The following is a 24,831-nucleotide window of genomic DNA, read 5'->3' on the forward strand; positions in this document are numbered from 1 at the left end:
TTAATTTTTGTATTTTGTCTATCTACTTTCCCTTCTTTAAGCACTATGGAAGACAATTATTCATATAACATTAATATGCTTGATCAGAGTGATTTTGAAAATGTGGAACAAATGCAGTATGAAAGCTTTGAAGGAGAAGGTAGATTGAATTTCAAATTTTTTTTTTTATTTCGCTATTAGTAACGTTGATAGATCTTTAGACTTAAATGTCGTGATTAGTGCACACTGGCTCTTTTATTAATTAAATTATTAGTATAGATCTTAATTTGTAAAATTTAGTAGACAAAAATCTTTAAATTTTAAATCAATAAATTTTCATTTTTCGCCTCTTGGATGTCATATATCGTCCACCCACCCAATATATTATAAAAATTATTTCATTTTGTTTGAACACTGTAAAATAATGGTTCATTATATCAATTTAGAAGTTTATCAGGCTGATTCTGAATTGGAACCTGATATAAATCAAGAGGATTGTTGGACGGTCATATCTTCATTTTTTCATGACAAAGGCCTTGTAAGACAACAACTTGATTCATTTGACGAGTTTGTACAAAATACTATGCAAGAAATTGTTGATGAAAATAAGAATCTTGTGTTGCAAACAGTTGCGGGAAACCAGGGAGGGGAAGGTGATAAGGCAGTATGTTTTTGTGCATGTTATCATTTGATCTTTGAAATATTGAATCTTCTGAGAATATAAATAAGGTATCAATGTTATATTTCATTTTCCTAGAAACGATATTATATCCGATTTGGACAAGTATACTTATCAAAACCTACAATGACTGAAGCTGATGGTAGTGTTCAAGCGATGTTTCCGCAAGAAGCACGCCTTAGGAATTTAACGTATGTGTTATCAAATCAATACATACGTACATACATACATATATATATATATTATCTAAACAAATTTATCATATAGATATGCTGCTCCTCTTTATGTTAACATGAAAGAAGAGACAATGATAGCAGATCCTAGAGCGCCGGAAAACAGAGGAAAAGCAACATTAAATGAAATGTTTGATGAAGATGATTTAAAATATGACCCTGAAGAATCATCATATGATAAAGTGTTTGTAGGAAAGGTAGATTCTATATTTTATTATTCAATAATTTTCTTTAAAGAATTATATTAATTTAATTCTTTGATGATTTAAAGATTCCAGTTATGTTAAAATCAACATTTTGTGTGTTACATGGTTTAGATGACAAGAGTCTTTATGCTTTGAATGAATGTCCTTATGATCAGGTTTATCAGAAGTTATATTTATTTATATTATGAATCTTTCTTTCAATATCTTCATTTAATAAGTCTATTTCCTTATCCAAATTCAACAGGGTGGTTACTTTATTATAAATGGTTCTGAAAAAGTGTTGATTGCACAAGAAAGAATGGCATCAAACACTGTTTATGTTTTTGCAAAATCACCGCCTTCACCTTATTCATTCACAGCTGAAATTAAAAGTGCTATAGAAAAGGGATCCAAATTAATAAGTTCATTAATGATTAAGCTTTTAGCAAAAACGGCTGAGAAAGGTGTAAGTATTTATTCATCATGAACTTTTCTATATGTAAGGTTTATTATTTCTTTGATATTGAGCATTTTTTCTTGTTAGGCTACTGGACAATCTATACAAGCAACTATGCCTTATATTAAAAAAGATGTACCTGTAGTTATTGCTTTTCGAGCACTTGGCGCTGTTTCCGATCAAGATTTTCTGCAATATGTTTGTTATGATCATAGTGATACTCAAATGTTAGAAGCACTAAAACCATGTATAGAAGAAGCATTTGCGGTCCAAAGTATGGAGGTAGCTAATAAAACTTAATATATTAATTATGTATTTCGTTTCATATGAATTTGTCTTTTTATATAATTTCATTTAAATAGGTGGCGGCTGATTGGATAGGCCGTAGAGGTACTGCAACAGGAGCAACGAGAGACAAACGTATAAAGTATGTTTATTGCTTTTTTTTTACATCTTCAATTTTAGTTTTTTTATTAATTCATTCTACGTTCTCTATAGATATGCAAAAGATATTCTTCAAAAAGAATTGTTACCACACGTTTCAACCGAGTATGGTTGTGAAAAAAGAAAAGCATTCTTCCTTGGTTATATGGTTCATAGACTTTTATTAGCTGCTCTTGGACGTCGTGAACTAGATGATCGAGATCATTATGGGAAAAAAAGAATGGATTTAGCAGGTCCACTTTTAGCTTCATTGTTTCGTATGTTATTCAAAAAGCTTACAAAGGATGTATCAGCATACCTAAGAAAGGTTTGTGTGGCTTATTATGAAATCAATTTTTGACGAATGAGAGTTTCATTAACTCAAATTACTTTGTTTCTTTTAATCAAGTGTATTGACGGTAATCGTGAATTCAATTTGAATTTAGCGATTAAAGCACAAACAATTACAAATGGTCTAAAATATTCACTTGCAACGGGAAATTGGGGAGACCAAAAAAAGGCTATGCAGGTAAAAAATTTTGAATTAAATTTACAATATATGTAATATCAAACAGTATTTATTTTGGAAATTTTGACTGAATTTAGTCACGAGCTGGTGTATCTCAAGTGTTGAATCGATACACATTTGCATCCACTTTATCTCATTTGAGGAGATGTAATACTCCAATGGGAAGAGATGGAAAAATTGCAAAACCTCGTCAATTACATAATACTCACTGGGGTATGGTATGTCCTTCTGAAACTCCTGAAGGGCAAGCTTGCGGTCTCGTAAAGAATTTATCTTTAATGTCGTACATTTCCGTTGGAAGCGCATCAAAACCAATTATTGATTTTTTGGAAGAATATGGAATGATTAATTTGAATCAACAATTTGATCCTGCAAATATCAGAGACAATGCAAAAGTTTTTGTCAATGGTAAATGGGTAGGAATATCATCTTCACCCGAACAATTGTCATATACTCTTAAAGGTTTACGAAGAACTGTTGACGTAAGCCCTGAAGTTAGTGTCGTTAGAGATATTCGAGAGAAAGAGTTAAGAATATATACCGATGCTGGAAGAGTGTGCCGACCCTTATTTATTGTTGAAAGTGCGCGCTTAAAAATAACAAAAGGACTTATTCAAAAACTGGATGTATATAAAATGGTGAGAATAATGTTTATGGTTAATTTAATTACTACCGTATTTTTATTCATGTTGTAACGAATTAATTCATCTGTAATTATAGAAAAATCGTCAAGCTGGACAAGTCGAAGAATCAGATGACGATTTGTTTGATGATGATGAAAATATAGATGATGACATGGAAGAGGAGGATATTGATAATCCAGAGCAGTCATCCAGGAGAAGACGAAAAAAGAAAAAGTCATCATTTGGGTGGCAAGAATTAATTTCAAATAGTGTTGTAGAATATATTGATGCTGAAGAAGAAGAAACTGTTATGATTTGTATGACACCAGAAGATTTAGCGTCATCAAGGGTTTTCCATGAAACTGGTGAAGTAAAGCAAGAAAAAGCACATGAAAGAGATATAGCAGCACGCGTAAAAACTGATACAAATTTAAAAATATATACTTGGACTCATTGTGAAATTCATCCTAGTATGATTTTGGGGATTTGTGCCAGTATTATTCCTTTCCCTGATCATAATCAAGTAAGTATAAACCTAAAAGAAATTATTATTTTACAAATTTTCTTAATCCATTTTATAAAAATAGTCCCCTCGTAATACGTATCAATCAGCTATGGGTAAACAAGCTATGGGTATTTATGTAACAAACTATCAATTAAGGATGGACACTTTAGCAAACATTTTGTATTATCCACAAAAACCTGTAGTAACAACAAGAGCAATGGAATTTTTAAGATTTCGTGAATTACCAGCAGGTCAAAATGCTATTGTTGCCATTCTTTGTTATAGTGGTTACAATCAAGAAGATTCTGTTATTATGAATCAAAGTAGTATTGATAGAGGTTTATTTAGGAGTATTTTTTACAGAAGTTATATGGATCAAGAAAAGAAAGTGGTAAGTAGAAAAAATGGTGTATACTTTATTCAATATGACGATTATTTATGAATCCCTCAATTTATAGGGAATGCTGACTATTGAAGAATTTGAAAAGCCGACAAAAGAAACTACTCTCCGTCTTAAACATGGGACATATGAAAAATTGGAAGATGATGGATTAATTGCCCCCGGGACAAGAGTATCTGGTGACGACATAATTATTGGAAAAGTAACTCCGATTTCGAACGAGACTTTAGAACTTGGCCAAAGACAGACTACACATGTTCAAAGAGATGCTTCTACACCAATGAGAAGTACAGAAACTGGTATTGTTGATCAAGTAATGGTGACAACAAATGCTGAAGGAATGAAATTTGTTAAAGTGAGAGTCAGAAGTACAAGAGTACCGCAGATGGGAGGTAAATAGATTTTATTAATATATTATTTTGATTTATATTTGATATAAATTAATATATATTTTGTAGACAAGTTTGCTAGTAGGCATGGACAAAAAGGAACAATTGGTATTACATATCGTCAAGAAGATATGCCTTTTACAGCCGAAGGGATTGCACCGGACCTTGTCATTAATCCTCATGCTATTCCAAGTCGTATGACGATTGGTCATTTGGTTGAATGTTTGTTAGGAAAGGTAACGAAATATAAATATTAATAATTATTTATCGTCAATTTCATTATTAATTATTTTGTAATCTATTTGAAGGTTTCCACCTTAACAGGACAGGAAGGGGATGCAACTCCCTTTACGGATGTGACAGTCGAAGCTATTTCTCAAAGCTTAAGACTACAGGGATATCAATCAAGAGGTTTTGAAGTAATGTATAATGGACATACAGGACGTAAATTAGCTGCACAAGTATTTTTAGGACCAACTTATTATCAACGGCTAAAACATATGGTGGATGACAAGATTCAGTATGTATACTTTAATTAATAATTAATAATTAATAATTCATAATCTCATACCGTTTATAAATTTAGCTCGCGTGCAAGAGGCCCTGTACAAATTTTAACACGTCAACCTGTTGAAGGTCGTAGTCGTGATGGTGGATTACGTTTTGGTGAAATGGAACGTGACTGTATGATTTCTCATGGAACTGCCATGTTCTTAAAGGTAATTTATGAATTCTATAAGATAATTTTAATTTTTACTGCTTTCAATTGATTTATTTCATTCAATAAAATTTTTTAAACTATAGGAACGTTTGTTTGATGCATCAGATGCTTATCGTGTCCATGTATGTGATATATGTGGATTAATGGCCATTGCAAATCTTAAGAAAAATACTTTTGAATGTAAAGCTTGTAAAAATACTACACAGGTCTGTGACTATATGTTCATTTTCTTTTTTAATTTTCAATTTTTTTAATATGTATATATATATTTTTTGTAATTTTGTAATTAGATATCACAAATTCATATACCATATGCATGTAAATTATTATTCCAAGAATTAATGGCAATGAATATTTCACCACGTTTATTCACATAACTCATCAAATATAAATGAAAGGTATTTTATTATTTTTATTTTTTTGAAGATTATCATTATATTATTAATTCAGATATATATTTACTATATATATAGAGACCCTGATTTTATTTTTTATTTAAAGCAAATATAGAATGAAACTATAGAAAAACTATTGTATATTTTTGGTTAAAATAAGATAATTTGAATTATCTAATTTTATTAAATAATATTTAATTTTTTATCAATTTTATTTATCAATAAATTTAACAAAACTTTAATAATATTATTTTAGATTATAATAAATTAAACTAGAAATTTATCAAATAAAAATCTAAAAATTTGTTAAATTATATTCATTTTAGTTACTTATTTCATATGTATTTTATATATTACATTTTTTTATTCTGTAATATTATTTGTTATAATTTTAAAATAAAATTAATATATAATTTTAATGTATATATCTGCTAGCTGGATGGGCAAATACAATTATTGTATAATATATGAATTTATCATTAAAGAAAGGTATATATATATTAAAAAAAAAATAAAATAAAATTTATATATAAGTGGATTTTATTCTTATATAAGTTACAGTTGTTATATTAAATAAAGTATTAATAAATTTATAAAAACCAATACAGCAGCCAACTTTTATAAATACATTATATATAAATGCATATCCCTTATATTTACATTATACAATATTACATGATTTTGAAAGTTTCATCTATATAGTATTCTTTCTAAATATATATATATAATTTAATAATTTCTGTATAATTTTTAGTTAATGTAAGATTAAAAAGCTTAAAAACTGTGGATATGATTTGTTTTAACAATAAAATGCAGAAAAATATATCAAATTAATAGGTGAAGTTGAAATATTACAATTGATTAATCATTTTTTATTCTAATAGGTTATATTACAATTTTAGTATTTTGTACAATTTTCTTTAATTATATAACAAAGCCAGTTTTATTATATTTTTTTACAGTCAATCCATTTTTATTATAGCAGTATATTGGCAATATTATAATGCTTTGATTTATTATAGCAAATTATATATTTTTTATTACTTAAATTATCATTTTTTATTTTGAAAATTTCTATAAAAATAAAATATCATTTTTTTATACAACAGAAATCAATTAAATCAGTAATAATTCTATTTTGATGTTACATTAATATATTATCTTAATAAATAATAGTAATTTTCACAATAATTTACTTTATATATATAATTTTTTAATTCAAATAATAAAAAAAAAATAAAAAAAAATAAATAAATGTTTTTTTTTCTTTTTTTCCGTGGTTTCTTTTTTTTTTTTAATGGAATATGTATTATTAGTTTAAGAATCACCAGAACAAAAAAAAAAATATCTAGTGTCACAAAAAAAAGTAAAAAAATAGATACCAATAAAAAAGCTCTATATATACATAAAAATTCATGGTTCAAAAACGAAATAATAAAACAAACTGACAATCTAAAAATTTTTAAATAAGGTCCAGTGACACAAACAACAATAATACATATATGTCTATCTATATATGTTTTAATACATGTACCAATAAAGCCGAAGTTAATAAATATTATACACAAGAAAGAAAATAAATAAAAAAGAATATATTTAAGCTTACTTTTAGGATTATTTTTATATATCACATATCTCTACTCATAAGACTGTAATCCAATAAGAACATATCCAAATCCTTCCAGCCTCCACCAACCCGAACCATGACTTTTTTACTTGAAGCATAGTTCATTAAACGACAAAGATAAATTTTCCTGTCACGTCCCCCTCCTTCACTCCCAAAATAATATTTATCGTTTCCAGCACGTTCTACTTTAACCGATAATGGAGAAGAGTTTACTACCTTAGCAACTTCAATATCAAGTGGATCATTTTTAAGTGGCGTATATTGTGGAGAATGATAATCAATCGCCATTTTTGACAATGAATCAGTTAACGGAGTCATTGGACGCTCATCACCTTCAGGAGTTATAGGTCTTGATAAACTGCTTGTGACTGAAGAAGGAGTTGGTGATCTCAACGGTTGACGTTTTGGAGGTGGAGAAACCATGCTTAAACGTGATAAAGAAGCGGTCATGCCAGGTTGCGGAGTGCTTGCTTGAGGGAGGAAAGACCTCATTCCTGCACGCGAAGTCGACCTAGAAGCTAAACCCATACTAGTAACAGGACGTGGAATAGCTGATGGATGCATGCGATCGCCAGGTGTCATTGGTCTACCCGTTGTAGGAGAACGTATAGGTGATTCGGATCTCGTGGAAGATTTTGATCGTCCATTTCTCGGTTGGGGAGATGATGCACGTTCACGATAATAAGGATTACCATGATCATTATTATTGTATGAAGGACCATAAGGTCCATAATGTGAATTATAAGGCGAATGATTATATTGTGAACTCCAAGGATTTCGATCTGATAGTGGCGGGGGACTTACAGACCTACCATTTGGAGCTAGATAAGAACGACCCCCTCCCGGACTTGTAGCTCGTGGTGAAGGAGATTTTGAACGTAAAGGAGATCCTGTATTATTTCTTGGTGGAGATAATGAACGTTCATATTCAGATGGTGACATTACCCTTCTGTATGGCGATAGTGCTCTTTGACCTTTCGGAGGCGAACTAGATTCTGGCGTATATTTTTCTCTAGAAGGTTTCATATTGGGAGACATTGGAGGTGAAGAAGCAATTGAAGAAGGTATTGAAGATGGAGGGGAGCTATTTGAAAAAAGTGAAGCATCTAGTACAGATTCTAATGAAGGCATTTCCTTTTGAACTTCAGAAACACCGTCAAGAATAACATCCCAACGTTCTTTCATCGCTTTATATTTTTTAATTGCATCCCAATCTCTTGTCTTCTGATTATTAATCCCATCAGCAAGCATCCTAAGCATTTTAGTTACAGTTGGGATATAATATTTTCTTTTAGCATCAAAACTTTTATAAAGTCTTTGGAAATTTTTAGGAGTTATAGTTATGGATTGTTGTTGTGGTTGCTGTTGTTGATATTGTGAATCTCTCGAATAAGATTTTTGATTGTGTTTTGTTTGTTGAAATAGTTTTAAAGGTGAATCGGATCTACTAGAAGCTCTAGTGATAAAGTCCTTACATTGTTTAACGGCTCTTTCAAGTGAATCCATCATTTGAGTAGCGTTACTGGTTACCTGTTTAAAAACTCCTAACCATTTGTCTTCTTTACATTCTTCTCTCAAAGAATCCATTTCATGTTTTAATGCTTCCCATTTATTGGTTAAAATATTATTCTTTTTCAATAATACTCCATTAGGATCTGATGGTGCATTCGGTGCTGATAAACGAGATCTTAAATACTCTATACGTGCTGATAATGGTTCTAAACGAGAATCAAGTTTCATTAATGCAACATCAGCACGCGAGCTAAACTCGTTATGAGAATTGTTATTAAAATTTGACGACGAAGCAGGTGTCATAGACATATTTCGTGTAGTTGGACTGGAACTAAGTTTTGGAAATGGAAATTCACCGTCAGTTAAACCGCTATGACGTTGTTCCTGGTATTCGAAAATACTAGTATTTAATTCTTCTATCGAAGCTAAAATCTGATCCATTGTTTCCATTAGTTCACGTCTTTGTTTTGACTCGGACATTTCTTTCTTAACCCTTCCGAAAAAAGTTTTTACATCAACCCAATCAGTTTGAATTCTATCAAGTGTATCCTTAACGTCTTTACATCTTTCTTCATCAGTTGGTTGCTTCAGGTTGTCGAGTACTGTCTGTGATAATTCTTGAAGTAAGTCAACATTTGGAGCAAATTTATGTATTAAGACGTCCATTTCACTAACGTTTTTTACACTCATTCCTTCCTTTACATCAAGCTCTAAAGCAAATATAGCAACATTAGCATATTCAAGCCAAAGGTCAATCTTTTTAGCTGCAGCATGGAAAGTATCTATTAGGTTTGATACAGGTAAGTCAGTTGATAGTGCGAGATAAATGTTTTCATTTGGTACTTCTAGTTGGTAAAGAGTTTGTACATGGTGGGCAAAAGACTGCATATCAGTAGTTGAACCGAGCCGCTCAGCGGAAGGTAGAAAGTTTTGTCGAATTGAGAGTGGTTCTGGCATATGGGACATTGAATATGTTCTTTGCCCAAAGAACCCAAATGTTTTTTGGGGGAAATTTTGGACTTTATTTTCGTTGTGTTGTACGAAAAATTGAAGCACAAAAGGCGTGTACCATATATATTTATATGTGTAATTTATAAAATACATTTGTATTTGGCACCTGTAAAATATTACTAAATTTACTTATTGTATATTATTATAAACAAATTGAAACGAGAAGCTACACAAAACCTTGAATTACCCAATAGAACTGTTGATATCTGTGTTTGCCTATGACTGTCAAAACTTGTTGCTTGACTTTATAATAAAATTCAAATATGTCAAACTTCCAATGTTCACAATTTGTTATATTAGGATTAGATGACGTAAAGTACACCATTAAAACTTACTCAAAATAGAAACGAATGCAAAGGTCAAAAAATGACGGGTAAATATTAGCTTGTCAGATGATCGACTCATAAATAATAATATAAAAAGTCTTTTTATTTATAAATAAATAGCTAAATATAAATTTTTTTTTTCTCTACCACAAATCAACTTTCGTTTCAAATGATTTATTTTCCCTTGTCTCCCAATAACCACCTTTATAAACCCATTCTCCATTTTCAAATTTAAACCATTGTGGTTCCCAGGATTTACCTTCTTTTTCTAAATATTTACGAAAGTCACGTTGTTTTTGTTCAACACGAAGTTTTTCAGCTTCAGCTTTCTCCAAATGACCTTCTTCAAATAATCTTTGATCTGATCTAAATCTTGTATCTGTATTTGGCAATACATCAACTAAATCTGGTGTTAACTCATTTAATTCAACTGCAAACTGCGAAAATCCATAATATTGCTCATGTTCTGGTATTGGAGGATTGGCTTTCCAAATAACTTCTAATTGATTTTGTCCTATTTCATGAAATATTATTTCAGTCCATCTTCCTACTATCTTTCCACACTTGCCTCCTTTAGCATTGTATAATGCTCCTACAATCTCACTTTTCGGTCCGCTGCTCCATAATCCACTTTGATTAAATGTTACATCACATGCTTCTCCTGTTGTTTGATTTTGAATTTTCATCACTCCAGTATGTTCCAAATATTTTGTGCCAGATATCATATTACGCATCCATGTAGTAGTTTTTGAAAATGTAAAATGGTCGTTATATTTTGGAATAGTAACATGTATTGTGCCTGATGGAATAATTTCCTAGAATAAAATATTTTTTAGATACAATTTTAATGGAAGGAGTTTAATTATAAATTAATCTCACCATTGATTTACCCCAAAATTTTGTTTTAGCTTTTGTATCTTGCCAAAATTGCCAATTTGATGACTCCGCATGACAAGCCATTATAGGTGGATAGTGGCTAACTTTTTCAGATATGAACTTAAAACCTTTGTCTGGCCGAACTAATTCAAAAGTTTCCCCATGAAGGGGGTTAAAAGGTTTTCGAAGTGCTCTATATTGAGTAAATGCATATCCTGAAACTGCAAATGCTGATACATAAATCAATCTAGTAATAGAATCATCAAAAGTAGCTGCCTTATCTAACAAATCACTATATTCCAGCTCTTCTGCCATTCTTTGTAAGGCATTAAGAGGTTCGTTAAGAGATATCGGCATAGCTATCGTTGATAAATCTTTACCAACATTTTTTCGAAGAATAGACAATAGACTAACATCCTCACCGCATACTGGAGATGGTAAACATTTTCTCCTTCGAATTATCGTCGATCTGTTAATGTTAGATTTGTCATCAATATTATCATCATCAATAGATTTCTCTTCAGTCGTCTCTTCTGTAATTGAACCATCAGTAACTGCTTCATCTTCAGTTTCATCCTCAATAATCTCATTATCACTATCAGTCGTATCTTTCAATTCAATATCTTCAGCATCAAAGAATACTTCAGCAGAACCCGTGTTTACTGTGCTAAATGATCCAGCTCGATTATTCCTTATTTCTCCTATATCTTCAGTACTAGATTTTTCAGATAATAACACTTCTTGTTGCATTTGTTCAGGGACATCTGTAAGTTGCCTGTCAGATAAAATCTTTCGTAACTCTGCGTGCTCAACTACAAGTTTACGATATGCATTATCAAGTTGTTTCCATCTTTCAATCTCGCCCCGTAAGAATTCAAAAGCTTGCTCTTTATCCGTTTTCAAAGTTGAAAATGTGGTATATAACTTTTCATAAATTTGATCCAGTGACATTGGAATTGAAGTTTGTGATGATGATGATTGTTCTAATGTAGTTGAACCTATAAATTAAAAAATATATAAATAAACATATAGATATCAATATAAAATACAAAATTAAAAAAAAAATTATATCTTTAATTACCTCGCTGTAACGAAAGAGGGAATTTTTTTAATCGGAATTTCCCTTCGACATTTGGACTTTGGCGTCCTGGAGAGGTTATATTTTCGACAGAATTTTTAAAATAATCTAATATTTCTTTTATGTCCTTGAACCCATTATCCATACTATTAAATATGCCATATATTTTTCCAAGATCTTCGTCCAATTTATTATTTAGTCGGAAAAAACTTTGTGGATCTCTATGAAGGCTATTCCTTCTATCTAATAATAAACTTTGACGTTTAATATACATGCTTTGCCTCCTTTCAAAATCCGTGGACTGGCGAGGAGATGTCATTTTCGGATATTCTGGATCATTAAGCTGCAGTTCTTTTGATATGTTCACATATTTACGAATGATTTTCATCCATCCATCAAAATCTTCATTTGTAAGTGCTTTCAAATGATAGGTAGCAGTTCCAGAATCCAAATTGATTGAGCAAAAATTTGCATTAGAAGATACTGCAGAAAGTGCAATATATATCGTTCCACGGCAAGGTCCGTGAGGATGTGCATAATATGACAACACTCCATTGTCTATTTGTACCCAGCGTTTTGCCCATCCTATTTAAAAATATAAAAAAAATGAATTTTTTTTTTTTATTATTTTTTCCTGTAAAATAACTTTAAAGGATACTTAATTTTCACCTTGCATTTTTTTCCTCTTTTTTTTCAGCATCCATCCACTAATTTCTGGCTGAGATTCTTCTTGTCGATTTTCTGCTCCTGTTTATAATTGATAATATAGTTTCTAAAATATTACTTAACTGATTCGTCGTCTATAAATAATCTCCAAATTTTCTAATTCCTTATTTATAATACTTGCCATCTTTTAAAGCTACAAAAAAAGTCAACGCCTTTGAAGTATTACGTGAAAACGAGTTATCTTTTTTAAATGAAAAATAAAATAAAACTAAATTTAATAAATCAATAATAATATTTTCCAATTAAAACATAATTTAAAACAAAATATCTTACCGAAACATAAACAGTAAGTCCCTTCTTCTTGCACTAGATAACTACCTTTAATTGTAGTAGATGCTGAATTATAATGTTCAATTGGTAAGATTTCCTTCAAATCAGGATCATTAATAATTTGAGCAGACACTGACTTTTTGCGTCCGCGATTGAAGACAGGACTAGTGGGTTGAAGGGATTGAGCAGAGGTTGAATCATTCAGCGTAGCACCTAATTCCGTATTGTTTTCTCCAGATGCTTCTTCATTATCGTCAGTATCATTTGTATCAATAGAAGTTCTGCTGACCCCACTTGCAACGCTATGTAAACTCGTTCTAGATTTAGTTGTTGATAGAGCGGGTGTATTATTTTGTCTTATTGAAACGGGCGATAAATGCCCACTCTCCATGGGCGTAAGAACTTCTGTAGCTGAGTTTGTTGTAGATGCAGCTATGAAAACATTTCTTGCTGAAACAGCTGGTCCTTTTCTCTGATATAAGCCAAACGAAATGTTTTTCTTTTTTGTGGAAAACCACCATAATATAGTTTGCCCTTTTTTGACGTTAATATAGTGAGTAAAAACGTCTCTGGGTGCAACCTCAATTTCTTGCATATTTAAAGGTGAAAGTAAAGTCTTAAGTTTTAAAAGTAAGTCGGAGAAGCAGAGTTTATCATAATTAATGTAATCTGTGATACTCGACTACTCGAGTTGTTTACTGATCGGATGCACAACGTGGAAAGAAAACGTGTTCTGTATTCCCAATGTGGAATACTAACTGAACTAACAATTAATTTGAATGTAACCATAATTTATTCGCAATTTTTTTTTTCCGCCGCAGATATGTTAAAGGAAAAATTTTTATACTTTCCTTTCCTTGCATAACGATTATATTTTTCTTTGATGTTTACCACCAACCACCCTCGTTGATTCTTTGAAAAAAAAAGTAAAAAAAAAAATATCAAAGAAAAAGACTAACTTTGCAACATTTTAAAAAGATAAAGGTAGTGTGACACAGCTAATGTGAACAGGTCTCTCATGCAGAACAATTCCACGCAAGACTTTTCTGATGAGGGTCATTGTCTGTAGGTTTAGTATATTCCTTTATCAGTTCTTTTCATTATTCAGTAAACGCTAAAGTTATTTGATTTTTTTTGAATTACAGTTTTCACCTTCACATAAAAAACTGTGGTGACGATGTATTTTATAATGTGATTTATTATGTTTCAATCATTCTTGCTGCCATGTTGGCTATTACCGCGGGCGGTCTGTGGTTAAAAAGACGATTTTATATCAAGTCATCACAAAAAGTCGCGTTTCTAGATGGGTATTTGTTATGGCAAACATTGCACGCATCAAGTAAGTTAATTTTGTTGATCCAAAAGTTCGATAATATGTTAGTTAATCTTATTAAGATAAATTTCTTAATTCGTTTTAAGTTCGAATCATCAATAATATAATTATACTTAGCAATCTTATTGAAAGAGAATATATGATTTTGGAACTTTTATATGACATACCGTTTTACTGTGATCAGGTTTCAGTGATATTATTTATTATTGGAATGTAAGTGTCCTTTATCGTATAATGTTTTCTTTTTTTAAACGAAAAATTAATAAAAAATATAAATTAATTTTTATTTTTCTCACAAATCAAGTTTACTTGCTATTCCTCATTCAAATCACTTTCCAGCAACTCCTAGCTCACAAAGATCATTTCAGATTTTCATACCATCTCATAATAGTATAATATGGTTCTTCCGAATATTCTCTTTCCTAATCTTTCCGTCTCTTGCCATCTTTGCTTTACTCACAGGATATTTTCATTCAATATTGAAAGTGAGGCCGCCTAATGAGGAGCCTCATTTAGTCCATCTTGAAACACAAATGATTCGTGCGCACTATATAGTTTATGCTATCAGTTGGATTTCAATAGCAATTTGTTTTGCATACTTTGGTAGAAAAATGAAAAGGTTTGCGGAAAGTAGCATTGGACTATTAATGGATATTGAAATGGACTCTACAAAGTACGGTCGTCTTAGGTTAATGAGAAGGTCTATAACAAGGGTACGTGATTATCGCATATTTGGTTTATTTTCCTATTCATATTAATTTTTGTTATTACAATACTTAATTTTCGGTAATTAGATGAATATTGTAAATGGTTTTTTATGTGCTAAATATTTGCTATTTGCCATCGGTGCAACAATTGCTGCGTTTCAGCTTGAATCATTGTTTTCTATTGATTGGATTTCTAAATTAGCTGCTGTTTTGGTCACAACATTACCTCTTGCTTCAATGATTTTATGTACATTGTTAATTCTATATGGGTAATTTTATTTTTGTTTATTACGTAAATACTGTTTTTCTTTAAATCAATTAATTTTCTTAAAAAAATTCTAGAGACACAAATCCCGAAAAGGCTTTTGACGCACATTTTTCACAGATGTCGCATTCACAGCATACCTTTTCAACATGGGATTGTACGATGGATTCACCTAATCAGCATGACAAAAATGAATTTAGTCTTTTACCACCTCCACCCTCGTATAAAGACGATAATGCAAGTCAACAATATGATCTTGTTCAAGAAATTGAACATAAACAACATAATGCGAATCGTCATAGTAATTCTACAACAATATCCATAAATCATCCATCACATACTCAAAATTCAGTTACAATATTACCAGACATTATAATATCATCACCTCCGGAAATAACAGTTGTTGAAAAGAGTGCTAATCGTGTTATTGGAAAATCCAAGTTTGTAGCTGCTTGGATATTGGATCAATGTGAAAGAACCTCTACAAAAGAATTGCCAAAAGAATCGTCATCATAATTTTTTGAGGATAACAACTAATTGTTATTTGGAATTGGATTTTCTCCCATTATCTCCTACAAATTTATTTCGACTTTTTTTTAGGACTTCCATTGTATTTTATCCGTATTATTGTTTATTTACTTATTTATTTATTTTATAAAGAAAAACAAAAATAGAAGAATTTATAGAATGCAGGAATTACTATATTTGAAAATAGGTGAAATACATATTTACCAATTCTTTCTTTTTAAACTTATTGTACGTAAATCAATTAGTGGTTATAGAATATAGAACAAAATTGTAATTCCTAATTACTGTAATTTCTTTGATTAATTTAATTGAAATTTGAGAAATTAGTTTTTGTAAAACTATTTGAAAATTAACCGTACTTAGTACTATTCTGTGGTATCACCTGTACCCCCTCCGCGTTTCCATTTTTATCGAGTGTTTTTTTAAAAAATAATTTGTCACATATTATTCGTTACATCTACTTTCACGTGTTAGTGCATAGTTACAGGTCCTAAGAAACGGTTTCTTATCGGGTTAACCCGGATTGGTTAACGGGTCGATTACTGGTCGATAATGGTTGATTAACGGGTAGTTTCGGACGTCTCAATTTCAATAACGATTTATGACTCGATATAACGCGGATTCATATGAACATTGTGAAAATATCTTTATGTAGTTTGAAAACAATGACACATAGTGTCACGTGAAAAGAAATTATATATATACCGCACTTCGCACCAATAGTATTTCGCAATAAACAGTAATAAAACCCGAATATAGGGCACGGCTAAAGCGGAGCTAATGTGGCTCAAAAAATTTTCCAGATTCCTCCGATATGGCACATGCAGTAAAATATTTTCCTGTGGCGCCCAGCCGGCACAGCGTTGAGCCATGGCTGAGCTTGGGAGGTCCTTTGTGGATGTGGCAAGTGCTGCCACAAGCCTCACTGTCACGAAGGACTGGCCCTGCTACGCCACAGTGATACTGCTGTGATGAGCTGGGCCACTGTGGGAAAATATTTTCCTGGTATATGCCATTAGAAGAATCCAGTACAAAATTTTTTGAGCCACTGCAGGTCTGCAGCCCTGCCCTGCTTTAGCTGTGCCCTAAATATGATAATCACGTTAATCTGTCTCGTCAAAGGAAATACACTCGCGAACGCTTTTCCTGTCCATATAGATGGGAATACTCTGGTTGGTGACTTCAAGAAGGTTATAAAGGTGGAAAAGGCACCACATTTTAATGATATTGTTGCTAATGAACTCAGGCTATAGAAGGTGGAAATTTGTGGCGATCACCTTGATGATCAGTTGAAGAATCCCAAACTCGAAGAGTTGTCCATAATAAAAAAGATTTTGAAGTACTTTCCTGACTCAATAGCAGAGGAACATATTCATATCCTAGTTGAGCCACCTGCTTCGACCTTCACTTCAAGTCACGAATAGCCGAATAGACATTACTCAGTATGTATAATCTCAAAAGCTACTATATATGGAATGTTATAAAGAACAGGAAGGACAATAGCAACAATGGCTATTTAATGAAATTATGGAAAGTTGAACTTGAAACACTTGCAAGTTCTTATACCAAGTTGATTGTTTCATTACAAAGTTCAGCGATCTAATATGCCTCACATATCTTTACTTCAAAATTTTTCAAATTACTATTACATTTTTTACATTTTTCTACTGGTTTTGTTTTTTCTCAATTATCCCAATTTCCATTTCCCTATTCATTATTTACTGGTAAAAAAAAAGTGAAAAGTTTTTGTAGAGTTTAAAAATTTAATAAGAATTTTTTTTTTAAAAAAAAAGAGTGAAAAGTTTTTGTAGAGTTTAAAAATTTAATAAGAATTTTTTTTTAAAAAAAAGAGAGGAGTTTTTGTAGAGTTTAAGAATTTTTTTTTAAAAAAAAAAAGTATGGAAATTTAATAAAAATTTTTTTTGATACTCTATATTTAATGTTTAAAAATTTTAGTATTCATAACCTTTGGCTTTATAATCAATAATAATATGAAACAAATAATCAATTAAGAACTTTAAAATTTTAAAATTTACTGTAAGAACTACCTTAAAGATATATTTCACAAAGAAAATGAATGATTCAAACAATAATTTTAGGAATTTATGTCTATCATTATTTGAAATGTGGTTTCATGTGATTTATATTTTATGTTTCAGAATGTCATCATAAATTAAACTATTAAAAAAAATTTGTCATAATTTATCATAATTATTTAACCAAAAATGTAATTGAATATAATAAAATTGATACTTAATTAGGTTTTTACAGCTTGGACTAAAATTAAGAAATTAATTTAGTATACTAATAATTTTGTAACTTCAATAACTAAAGTTGTACTAATATAGTAATTCATCTTTAAAAATATGAAACAATTGAAACATGATTAATTAAATTATATTCTAAAGAAACTATGCATAATACAAAAATTATTTTATATACTAATTATGATTAATTAAATCATAATGACATAAGATTTATTCCCATAACGTTATATTTTAAATAATATAATTATTTACATGGTTTGTCATTAGGCAAAAGAAATATTATAAAAGGAGATAATATCTTTGATCCAAAAAAAAAACTCTACTCATTAAATTTCTAAACTCTACAAAAACTCTTTACTCTTTTTTTTTTAAAAAAATTCTTATTAAATTTCTAAACTTTACAAAAACTCTTCACTCTTTTTTTTTTAAATTAAAAAATATATACAGTATATATAAAAAAAAAATTTATATAAATAATTATACATTTTTTCTATAGTTTTTTCTTCTTACATTATTTTTTTCTATTTTTGTCGTATTTTTTTATAAGATTTTCATTATTTTTTTTCTATTTTCGTCATCATTTTTTTTTATAAGATTTTCAATATTTTTTTTTCTTAAATCATGCCACCAAAAAAGAAAATTGGTAAAGTGCTTTTATGATATCAATTGTAAATTTGCAAATATAAAAATATTTACTACCTAATAAATTCTTTTTCATTAGATTTAAAAAATTTGGACCTTACCCATATTTACATCCTAGAGGAAATTGAATACATTAATGAACCACAATCTCCAATTGCTATTAAGGCTGTTGTACATGAAATTTCTAGACAACTTGGTAACTGGAATATTAAAACTGGTCAAAATGGTATTGTTACTACATCTCAAAGAGGATATAATTTTGGGTTGAATAAGCGACTGCAAGGTATTCTTGAGACCACATATTGCTTTTATACCTGAAAATATTTATAATTCGCTTAATAAAGCCCAACTTTTGACTTTTCTTAGCCAACCTTTTACTCCTATATTTGTTGCTGAAGTTGTAAATGTTTCAAAGGAAGCAATATTTAATGAAGTTAATAATAGATTCAAGAATGATTACTTTGCAACAGGTACTTCTGTAAAGTTGGGATGGTTAATTGATCCAAGGAATCACATAATTTGGACTTATGAAAAAGATGACGATGATGAAAATGTTACTTGTCAAAAACGTAAATGGGAAGATTTAGACGGTGGTAATATTTTATTAGATTTTACTTTGGATATAAAATTTGTTGAAAAAATTATCTCGCATAAACGAAACCATAATTTACTATATACACCAAGACAAAGTATGTATATGTTTGCATTGTTTTCATATTAACCTATCCTAATATCTCACTCTTTTATAGGAGGCATAGGTGGAACTATGTTCTTGACAACTGAAGGAGATGGAGCTAACAGTTATGAAGGAATCGATCTCAGCAGTCCTGATATTTGCAAACGTGAGCAGACAATCCACAAACTTGTAAAGAAGATTGAAAAAACACGTTTTTTACTCATTCGGTCTCCACCTATGTTTGGGAAGACCTCATTAGCCCAACTATTAGATCAACATCTAGTTAAAGATTCTAGCATACGAGTTATTCGCATCTCCATCTTATGGATGGGCAATCCTAGTGGATCTTGACATTTGAGAGCTGGGAAGAAAGACTTGGGCAAGATAATCAGGGGAAAAATTTCAAGAAGAAAATGCGACTACATTAAGACTATATTTATTGTTGATGAAGTTCAGGTATGAAGTTTATCTTTTTATTTTGAATTAATATAGATTCTGACATTTCTGGATGTTAGATGCGATGTCTAAGCCTGTGAACCTAAGACTGCTTCGCGTCATAATGGTAATGTCTTTTGGGAAACGATCAAGCGGTGCCAACAGATCGGTAACTTACATATTGTTGCTTTTGCCGCATATGGTTACAAGGGTGCATGGAATCTTACATCTGCAACTCACACAATGGATGTGTCACCTTTTGCGATTCCTAGTGAGAACACGTGGGGTATAGAAAATGTGCGCTTCACTAAGGATGAATATGAAGATTACTTTTTACGCTTTTGCAGAAAATATCTCAAAAAAATTGAAGATGAAAATGATATTAGATACTTACAGGAGTACGTGCACAATACAACAGCTCGTCATCCTGGACTTGTCGTATTTTTTATGAATCATATTAAGGATCATTTCTCTTTCCAACTGAAATATGATGATAAGTTGACATTTGGAAAGATTTTTTTGTACTTAAAATCATATAGATTTATGAGAACAGTAGATGAGGCAAGTGTTTTAATTTCATTTTGCATTAAGAAAAAGAATTATATTATTGTATTTATTAATCCTGTTTTTGCAGGGCTTTCGTGGGTATTTACTTATGTATAATTTTACTCCAGAGGAAATAGAACTTTGTGATAGGGTATTCCAAGGACCCATTGATATCAGACCCTATACCAGTCAGTTATATAATACATCCAGTAACACATCAGAAGACAAGAAGAGGCTAGTTATGACAAACATACTTAGTGAACAAGATGGTAAACTTGATTTTGCTTCACCCTACTTGCGCACGCTCTATCTGCAGCGACGTTGGGAAAGCACCACTAGGTCAACAAATCCTCCTAAAGATTTCAAAAGCTTTCTCCACGGAATTTTCACCAATATGAATGCTGAGGCTATACAAAATTCGTATTGTATTAGTACAGACTATCAGCTTTTAGAGCACACTTGGCAAATGGAATTTTATCGGGCTGCTACTCAAGTTCTACCTGTTGACATATTCATTTCTCCTGATGTTGGAACATACTGGGGGTCAAGTGGATATGTGGATTTTTTTGTGGATGATAATCGGAGTTGGACAATCAAGTTACTATGGAATAGTGAAAATACATCTAACCATAAAAGTTGCTTCAATGATATCTATAAACCTATCAAGGATGTCAGCAAAGAATGGGCTATCATTAACATTCAACATCCTGATCTTTCTAATGATAATCCAGAGTACAGTGCTAATAGTCATTGGATAAATATATATTGCCAAAAGAATTGGAAGTCTGTGATCATTGAAGATGAGGATGGGAGAGTTGAAGTTAAGCTCATGGGAGAGTATTCATAGAAAGAGATCAAAGGAAACACAAACATATGTTACAATTAAAACCCTACTTCCTCAAAAATTTGTAGGCTAAGCTTTACTACTTTATTTCTAATTGTATTGGTTGCTTTGGCAACGCTTTATTTCATAAATAATAAAGAATCGATGTATTCATTTTTCGCTCTATAAAATCACTCGAAAACACACATGTTTAAAAAATCAAAGTAAAGTTTTTTTATTTTCCATAAAGTAATATTATAAGAAAGAAACCAGTTGCTATGCAAAACGAAAGAATAAAATGGATTTTGGATTCTAATTTAATGCTTATTTGTTAGTTATAGGTATATTTGTATAAATTAAGAATTAAATGCTATATTTAACTGTTAATAATTTAATAATATTGGAATGCATTTTCTTGTTCAACTCATGTGATTTTAAAATTTATATCTTGTAAAAATTATTGGTTTTTGATAATTTTCATGTAATAATCTAATAACTAATCTAAAGGCAATTTCTTTATTTCATCAATGCATTTTATTCTATCTAATACTATACATTTAAGTTGGTATAACAAAATAAAATATTTTGTTGTTCCATTTGGTTGTGAATTTCAAGAAGCTTTTGTATAATTTGAAGGGTTAATATTGTTTATATATATTATGATATAAATATAATAATACTACTTATAACAAATTATTATTATCTATTAAATATAACAAGTAATTTAAATAAATTAAACAATCTTTGCAAGAAATCAGTATATATATTAATAGATGTAATCCTTTATAAAAAGGATTGTTAATAAATATTAAAATACTTGTGAATTCAGAATAAATAAATTTTCCTCCTCTTTTTTTATCCATTTCAACAATGTATGGGAGGAATTAGTCAATGCCGACTTAGATATTAATGGACCAAATGCGGCATATAATTCAAATGTTGAGGTTATCTTTAATTAAAGTTATATATGTTATAAAATTAATAATATATTATGAATAAAAAAGCAAGGACAAATTAATAACACAACATACCCATCCTAATATAGTTTCTGTTGGACTCACATAATAATGTACCTTAAGTGGTCGAATACGTGAATGCATGCGATCATGTGTGTATCTGTATAATTTAAACAATCTAAATAATAAATAGAAATAGAAAATTAATTTAATATACATATATAAATGAAAAAAAAAATTTCGTACTTTTGTTTCTCATGAGGATCATTATATGGTGCCATAAACGTAGGTGATGTATATTGTACATGCTTCCTTGATTTATATATAAAATGACGTAAACCTGCTGCACCAACATCTGCTGTTAATAATAATAAAGTATGATATATTAGAAAATTACCAAATATATACAATATACAAAATTAGTTTAGGTAGTAAGCACACACCTATAGAATAACCTTCACTCTGTGACACTTCCTCTATCGCTTGTAATGCATTACAACTAGTGAGTTCCTAAAATAACAGATATATATGAATATGAACCCTTTACAAAGTTTTAAAAGGACGAGAAATTTTAAGCTTACCTCAACTATTATACTTTTAGCATCAGATAACTCAAAAAATTTGTCTTTATCTGGAGAAATCAAGAGCAAACATACATTCCCAGTAATGTAGCATACATAAGCGTGGAGGAACCCTTTGTTGTTGAATTTTGGAAGACATATTGGAGTCCATGATTCAGCTGACCGAAAAGTCGAAGAACCATTTACCATATTAAAAATTAAGTGAAGATCTTTACAGAAAGAAATATTAGTATAAAAGATATATTGATTGATAAATTCATATATTCAACCTTTTACCTGCTGAATGAAGACTATGTCTTTTAGGTCTTAGCAATGTTATTAATTTATTATTGGCTATTAGCATAGCATATAAAAGATCCTATAATAAAATGAGTCAATAATAGCAAATTATTAATAAACGCAAACTATTACATACTACCTTCGACTTTACTATCTGCAAAATACTTCCAATTTTGTCTCGTAATTCTTTATTCATCCTAACACACTGAATTGAGCCCAACATGAATCCTGGTTCATCGCTCATAGAAGTTGCAAGGTTATCCAAAAATGGTTCAGTGCCTATAAAGAAATTCTATATCAATACATTAACAATAAACAACAAATCTAAGATTAATATAAATAATCAACCTCCAAGTAGAAGGCGCAAATCATAATTAATCCGTTGTTCAAAAATTCTTGTTAATTGAGTGGACGTTAAAACACTTAAAATTTGGTTATATAAATAATTCAATTGATCTCTGAGCTGTAAAAAAAAAAAATATTATTCATTTCACTATATCAAGGTTCCAAATAGATATAACGAACATTACTTGTTTAATACCTGAGTTTCTGATTCATTCGTCCGTGATACAGCTACAAGATACAATGGGCCCTTAAGTAAAAATACAAATTTGTGATTTCCCGCGTTGATACATCTATCTCAAAATTATAACGTTAATAACTAATGATTAATGTTTTACATAAAAAACTACTGATTTTTTTTTAGATAAACCTTATAGAATCTTCAGCATCAACAAAAAAAGAAACAATAGCCTGAATCACACCCGTATAACCTGATATCCGTGATTCATCTCCATAACTATTCAGGAAAATAATATAAAATTATTAAAATTATTAAACTTTTAAATACAATAAATACAATAAATATGGCTAATTATCTAAATCATACCGAGTATAGATTGGCTTGCCGGCACTACTAAGTATAAAAAAATGTTTTCGATGTCGACACCAATTAACAGATTGTGGATCTAATATTAAAATTGAAAATTTCAGTTGTCTAATTTGTATTTCCTCATTATTGCTTGTTATTATTTCTTTTTTTAATAAAAGTTAAGATGAAAACACCTTCAACCTTCATGTCCATACTTGCGACGATATCCCGAATATTCTTCATCTACCGAAATAACTGGCACATTCGAATGATCATTACTCATCGTATGGCTTCCGATCCATTCTATAGAACTGTCTGAGTCTAGGAGTTAAAAAAAAAATTGTTGACAATAAGTGACTGTTGTATGATAAATTTTTATAAATAAAGTGTAATAGTACATACATACCTACGCTTCCTGCAACTTCACACTCTGAGCCAATATTTTCTGGTTCACTATAAATCGTTCGCTTTTGACTATTAATGAACCCTTTACTACTTCTGAAAGCCGAAAGATACTTATCATTTGAGGTAACTGAGTTAGATCTATTCATAAGCCCTATAAGTAAATCGTCTACAGAACCTTCCTTTGATCGAGTCTCTCCATTAATATTATCTTCTATTTTACTTGAAATTGCGTTGAAACTTTTTACCGAAGAATCAGCAGAAGAGGAGCTGCATGCTGTCGAAGAAACTTCTAAAGAAAGTTGTGTAGTAGGTTTTGCTTTATATTTACGAGGCTGTAACGTGGGCGAAAGTGATTCATCTGAAGTGAGAATACTATTAGAGTCCGAAAGAAGATCTTCCATAATCGGTGACATTGGTGATAAAGCTGGACTCTTGGGTGAGGAAAACATTGCAGTTTATTTTAGTAAATTATGTCAGTTTAATTTAGTAGGTAATTTAAATCCCTGCAGGACAATCTGTACGACAGCTAGTATGTCACATGCTCAGCGTGTGACCCTCGCCTAGTATAAACAC

At 30.4% G+C, this 24,831-nt stretch overlaps 7 protein-coding genes across 7 annotated transcripts; 4 read left to right on the forward strand and 3 right to left on the reverse strand.

Moving 5' to 3' along the window:
* Positions 1-9: 9 nt before the first annotated feature.
* Positions 10-5,500, forward strand: OCT59_010982 (DNA-dependent RNA polymerase II; the record flags this gene model as incomplete). The annotated part of the gene is made up of 19 exons (XM_025314034.2): positions 10-139; positions 426-643; positions 737-849; positions 926-1,088; positions 1,163-1,252; positions 1,342-1,542; positions 1,621-1,815; positions 1,896-1,960; positions 2,032-2,284; positions 2,366-2,485; positions 2,563-3,123; positions 3,206-3,631; positions 3,696-4,004; positions 4,072-4,405; positions 4,472-4,638; positions 4,711-4,922; positions 4,989-5,121; positions 5,207-5,329; positions 5,414-5,500. Exons 1-19 carry the CDS (start codon positions 46-48, stop codon positions 5,498-5,500), a joined length of 3,864 nt encoding a protein of 1,287 aa, XP_025186150.1. The 5' UTR covers positions 10-45.
* A 1,312-nt stretch (positions 5,501-6,812) lies between these two features.
* Positions 6,813-9,641, reverse strand: OCT59_010983 (uncharacterized protein). Its single transcript, XM_066136225.1, has one exon. The coding sequence runs from the start codon at positions 9,621-9,623 to the stop codon at positions 7,146-7,148; it is 2,478 nt and encodes an 825-aa protein (XP_066000873.1). The 5' UTR covers positions 9,624-9,641; the 3' UTR covers positions 6,813-7,145.
* A 274-nt stretch (positions 9,642-9,915) lies between these two features.
* On the reverse strand, positions 9,916-13,539 carry OCT59_010984 (uncharacterized protein; the record flags this gene model as incomplete). The annotated part of the gene is made up of 6 exons (XM_025314032.2): positions 9,916-10,809; positions 10,874-11,868; positions 11,952-12,533; positions 12,618-12,695; positions 12,796-12,855; positions 12,948-13,539. The coding sequence occupies 6 exons, from the start codon at positions 13,537-13,539 to the stop codon at positions 10,138-10,140; spliced, it is 2,979 nt and encodes a 992-aa protein (XP_025186148.2). The 3' UTR covers positions 9,916-10,137.
* A 423-nt stretch (positions 13,540-13,962) lies between these two features.
* OCT59_010985 (uncharacterized protein) lies at positions 13,963-16,124 on the forward strand (the record flags this gene model as incomplete). Its single annotated transcript, XM_025314031.2, has 6 exons — positions 13,963-14,009; positions 14,090-14,283; positions 14,364-14,490; positions 14,582-14,990; positions 15,072-15,253; positions 15,327-16,124. 6 exons carry the CDS (start codon positions 13,963-13,965, stop codon positions 15,763-15,765), a joined length of 1,398 nt encoding a protein of 465 aa, XP_025186146.1. The 3' UTR covers positions 15,766-16,124.
* A 2,541-nt stretch (positions 16,125-18,665) lies between these two features.
* OCT59_010986 (uncharacterized protein) lies at positions 18,666-19,713 on the forward strand (the record flags this gene model as incomplete). The annotated part of the gene is made up of 4 exons (XM_066136226.1): positions 18,666-18,687; positions 18,766-18,969; positions 19,031-19,375; positions 19,436-19,713. The coding sequence occupies 4 exons, from the start codon at positions 18,666-18,668 to the stop codon at positions 19,711-19,713; spliced, it is 849 nt and encodes a 282-aa protein (XP_066000874.1).
* Positions 19,714-20,040: 327 nt separating this feature from the next.
* OCT59_010987 (uncharacterized protein) lies at positions 20,041-21,190 on the forward strand (the record flags this gene model as incomplete). Its single annotated transcript, XM_066136227.1, has 2 exons — positions 20,041-20,349; positions 20,432-21,190. 2 exons carry the CDS (start codon positions 20,041-20,043, stop codon positions 21,188-21,190), a joined length of 1,068 nt encoding a protein of 355 aa, XP_066000875.1.
* Positions 21,191-21,657: 467 nt separating this feature from the next.
* OCT59_010988 (uncharacterized protein) lies at positions 21,658-24,707 on the reverse strand (the record flags this gene model as incomplete). Its single annotated transcript, XM_066136228.1, has 13 exons — positions 21,658-22,115; positions 22,198-22,282; positions 22,369-22,480; positions 22,566-22,632; positions 22,704-22,912; positions 22,980-23,061; positions 23,122-23,261; positions 23,331-23,445; positions 23,524-23,617; positions 23,695-23,781; positions 23,872-23,950; positions 24,055-24,174; positions 24,260-24,707. 13 exons carry the CDS (start codon positions 24,705-24,707, stop codon positions 21,975-21,977), a joined length of 1,779 nt encoding a protein of 592 aa, XP_066000876.1. The 3' UTR covers positions 21,658-21,974.
* Positions 24,708-24,831: the final 124 nt, after the last annotated feature.

The sequence above is a fragment of the Rhizophagus irregularis genome, chromosome 19, assembly GCF_026210795.1.
Source record: "Rhizophagus irregularis chromosome 19, complete sequence".
NCBI lineage: Eukaryota > Fungi > Glomeromycota > Glomeromycetes > Glomerales > Glomeraceae > Rhizophagus > Rhizophagus irregularis.